Source organism: Sphaeroforma arctica (genome assembly GCF_001186125.1).
Source record: "Sphaeroforma arctica JP610 unplaced genomic scaffold supercont1.1035, whole genome shotgun sequence".
Lineage (NCBI taxonomy): Eukaryota > Ichthyosporea > Ichthyophonida > Sphaeroforma > Sphaeroforma arctica.
In genome coordinates, this window is record NW_014039523.1 from 1 (window position 1) to 4,462 (window position 4,462).

The 4,462-nt window shown below is 44.3% G+C and overlaps 1 protein-coding gene across 1 annotated transcript; it reads right to left on the reverse strand.

Moving 5' to 3' along the window:
* Positions 1-329: 329 nt before the first annotated feature.
* SARC_09759 (hypothetical protein) lies at positions 330-3,416 on the reverse strand. The gene has a single exon (XM_014296213.1). The coding sequence runs from the start codon at positions 3,411-3,413 to the stop codon at positions 447-449; it is 2,967 nt and encodes a 988-aa protein (XP_014151688.1). The 5' UTR covers positions 3,414-3,416; the 3' UTR covers positions 330-446.
* Between the last annotated feature and the right edge of the window lie 1,046 nt (positions 3,417-4,462).

Genomic DNA, 4,462 nt, shown 5'->3' on the forward strand with positions numbered 1-4,462 from the left:
ATATATATATATATATTAGTATATATATATATATATACATACACACACATATATATATATATATATCGTATATATATATATATATATAGATATATATATATAAAACGAAAGAGACTGGCAGATTGAAAAGTATAAAATCAATAGTATTTCCAGCGACTTTGATTCGGTTTCAAGGCTTCAAGATATGTCGAGTGTTGAAGAGACGTTGTGATCTTCTCTGGCTCTGTTCACCGGAATCCTTACCAACTCCGTAGTAGCACCGTTCTTCGAATATCGTCTTAGGATTTAGGGTTAGGGTTTATTAGGTGCAGTACACAGGTCAAAATAAGGTAGGAAGAGATTTATTTCGAGTGGTGGCTCGATGTTGAGCAGTTATTATTCTATCTTTTACAATGTTACTAACTATGAATGTGTTACAAATGTTACTATTAGCGACTACTATCCTGTCAACTTACTCTCGTCCCACAGGTGGTGCCTGTCCAGCCTGTCGGGCAATTGCATTCGAAACCATTGTGCCTATTACTACACGTCCCAACCACACAAGGATTAGAGTCACACTCGTTTATATCGTATTCGCAGAGATCACCATATCGACCTGGCACGCAGAGACACGTGAAAGTTCCGAAGTTGGAGTGATTGCATGTACCCCCGAAATTGCAAGGATTATTCTCACACGTGTTGTAGGACACATAGTCGCACCAGGTGCCTGTACGCCCTCCGAAGCATACGCACTGGGTCTTTGTCCCCCCCCCTTCCTTAACGACGTTGATACAATTTCCTTGGCCCGCGCACTGCTCCCCACTCACCGCACACACATTCTGCTGGTTCGCATCCAGAAGGGGAGGGATTTCGCATTTCTCTCCGCCGTATCCTGCAGGACATCTGCATATACCCACTCCGAAATGATCCTCGTCGCATGTTCCTTCCCCGCAGTCGCATGTGTATTCTTCACAATTGGCTCCGCCCCAGCCGGGCTTACATGTACATATTATTCCCAGCAACTGGTCCGTACAGGTCTTTGTGTTTTCTTTAACACACGTATTATCAGTAATGCATTCATTTATCTGCACCGCGCATCTTAAATCGGCCCTATAGCCTGGACAATTACACGTGAGACCATCTTCATTGCATTGAAAGTTGTTCTTGCAGTAATCGCCAGTTGCACATGATCCGATATATGTTTGACATTGGTTGCCTGCCCATCCCCCTGTGCAGAGACATGTATAGCTACTTCCTGTGGGTTCGCATTTGCCGCCATCACTACACGGTGAAGAAGAACAGGCGTTATTCGCATTGCATGAAAGCCCAACAGTTCCATCAGTACATACACACTGGTACGAACCGGGACTATCGGTGCAAATTCCATCTCCACAGGGCGATTCCGCACACTCGTTGACGTTGGTTCCGCACGTTGCACCGGTATAGCCAGTTCCAGAACACTCACACTTGTAGCTACCTTGTAGATCGGTGCACTTTCCTGGACCACACGGATTATTTAAACATTCATTGATGTTTACACAAGTCCCCTGGGAGAGTGTGTAGCCAGCCGAGCATGTGCAAGTATGAGAATTCAAACCATTTGTACATGTGCCCCCGGTGCCACATGGGACCGTTTCGCAGTAGTCAATCTTTGTACATGTTGAACCGTCCGGTGATAGCTGGTAACCGGTATCGCATCTGCATGTGTAATCGGAACCAGATAGTATGCAATCGCCATTTTCGCCACAGGGAAGACTTGCACACTTGTCTCCAAACTCACAACGGTCTCCTGAGTAGCCCGCATTACAGACACAGGTAAATCCCGTGGTCATTTGATTATTGACGACATTTGTACAGCTCGCCGTGTTGGGTGCGCTGCTACAAGGACTTGCCGCACATGATTCATATTGGCAGTACCTCCCCAGAAATCCAGTCGGACAGGCACAGGAGGTCCCCGTCGACGAATCGACACAAGAAGCTCCATTTCGACACAACCCTTCCCCAGATTCGGGACAATACTCAATAGGTAGCTCACAGTTGTTACCCGTAAAACCAGTGTTACCACAAGTGCACGTGTAAGAATCGCCAGAGCTGGTACACTGGCCGAATCCGCACACTCCAGTCTCTCCTATTGCTACGGAACACATATTTTGTGTAGATGCATATGATTCCATGTATTGGCTGATCAAGGTCTGTTCCGGATAACAGTTGGCAGTTGTCAGATAATAACCATCTACATTAATATCGATATCTTGAGTATGCTGTGAGATTGCAGCGCGACATGCCTCGCCGAAAATAGTAGCACCATTATTTGATGCATACATGAGTTCATTTAGGTTTGTATTATGTTGGCAGTTAAACATATGCCCCAGCTCATGGGCCAGTAAAGATACCTTGGAAAATATTGTGGCACCGACTGCCGGCTGTAACGGTGTTAGCATGCCAACATTTGCACCATTTCTACATACACCTTGTTGAACCGAAGCCCCTATCGAATTGTCTGCCAACCTCAATCCTGACAGTAGTATATTGATATCGTCTGTATTACCCTGCACATCGGTGTTAAAATTGACGAGTATATCGTTTGAAGTCATACCATCAATTCCATAGTTCCCATCCATCAATCCGCTGCTTGGCACCCGAGACTCCTCATACACTTCAAATCTGATATTTACTTGAGGAACGTAGATAGTATTCACGTGATTCAAAAGCATCATCGTGTATGTGTTAGCTTGCGCGATGGTGGCCTCTGATGTTGTCAGACTCAGTTCCTCAGCCAAAGCAATCAGGTACGCATTGTCATATGTTATTTTGAGTTGCAACGTTCGAAATATGTTGCGTCGGTTCCTTGCTGGAAGAGTTTGTGAGGAATACCCAAAGTTGGGTCCGTTAGTGAGCTCTCCATCCTCATTGAGTGCATGATCCCACGCGATTCTGTCTCCGTTTGTCTGTCGACGTTTTGGTGTCGCTCGACCTACAATGTCTTCTGGAACTAGCACTAGATCCTGAAAATCAGATACCTCTATATCCGAAGATTTATATACCATTGACATCCCCTCTCCAACTCCTTCGAAAATCCATGTATCAATACCCCAGAATACAAGCATGCTCCACACATCACCTCCGCGTGTAAGCATTGCACTACAATCAATATCGGGGTGCACTTCGGAAAAACAGCCATAGGTATATTGTAATTTTTCCCCATCAAGCGGGGCTATTGGTTGTTCATCCAGACGGAAGAGTATTTGTTCGCCTTCTATATCAACATACATTCCCACATGATCGCCACTCTTGAAGGCCTTGGTGTGTGTTTTCTCCGGTGCAATTTTAAGACCGTGCTGTTTCTGGTAAAGTAGTTCGTCCGCATCATTCTGCGCACAACTGGGATCTAACCAGTGCGCGATTAGCGCACTAATAAACAGAAACTTCAACATATGCTACTTTTCAAATTAGTGGAGCTTACAGACTCTTATGCGTCCATAATATATGCCATTAGATTTAGATATTAACAATATTCGAAAAGCAATATCATTTTTCAAATGCGGAAGCCAGCAACAGGAAATTTCCGATAAACAATGCTGCTTGCTACACGCATACTCCAACCATCACCTGTTATACTTTGCTCTAAATTCCTACTCATCAATACAAGTTTACCACGTGTGATATGCCAGTTTAATTTTATTGACTTCAACTATTACTCTAACGGGTCTATTGCGGTCTACGGCTAATCGGCTATGTATTAAAAAAGAAATGTAAAGAGTACATAATCACTACATATGTGAATACTGATTCACAGAATGTGAGAATGTCTGTGGGACGGTGCCTCGGGGGGCGACTGCCTGGTGCCGACTGGGCGTGATACTGATACATGGTGTACATATCTATACTTTTTTCCTTCTATTTGTTTTTAAAAAGAAACAAAAACAATATAAATACATACGTCAAATTTCATCATATACGAGTATTTACAGGTGGCTCTATTTTTGGTGGTTTCAAGATTTCTCGAGTTTGTTTTGTATTTTGTTAAAAAAAAGCGAACATAAATACTACTCGACAGTCTGAGACTCTAAGTCGAGTCAGTCGACACTCGACAGTCGACACTCGACACTCGACACTCGAACACTCGACAGTCAGTAGAGTGTCGAATGTCGAGTGTCGAGTGTCGACACTCAAACAACAGTCTCGGCTCTGGTTATGATGCATACATTTAAAATAAAACAATCCATATCATAGAGGCAATTAGGCACTCTCCGGCTCTCCGCCCTCCGGCCAGAGTGCTTGTGGCTCGTGAGGGCTAGCGTGGGGCGTGGGCTGTGGCTGCAGTGAGTGCAGTCACTGCGGCTGCTGCAGTGTTGTACGCTTCACTCTTTTAGGGCTCTGGACTCTGGTACTCTTCTCAAGTTCTTGGAGTCTTGGACTCTTGGCTGGTTCTGCCTTAAATTTTTGTTAAGTTCATTTTTTTCTCTAAAATAGTTTCAGCGCG

Coding starts and splice junctions, on each gene's coding strand:
- SARC_09759 (XM_014296213.1), bottom strand. CDS start 3,413: ATGTTGAAGTTTCTGTTTATTAGTGCGCTAATCGCGCACTGGTTAGAT.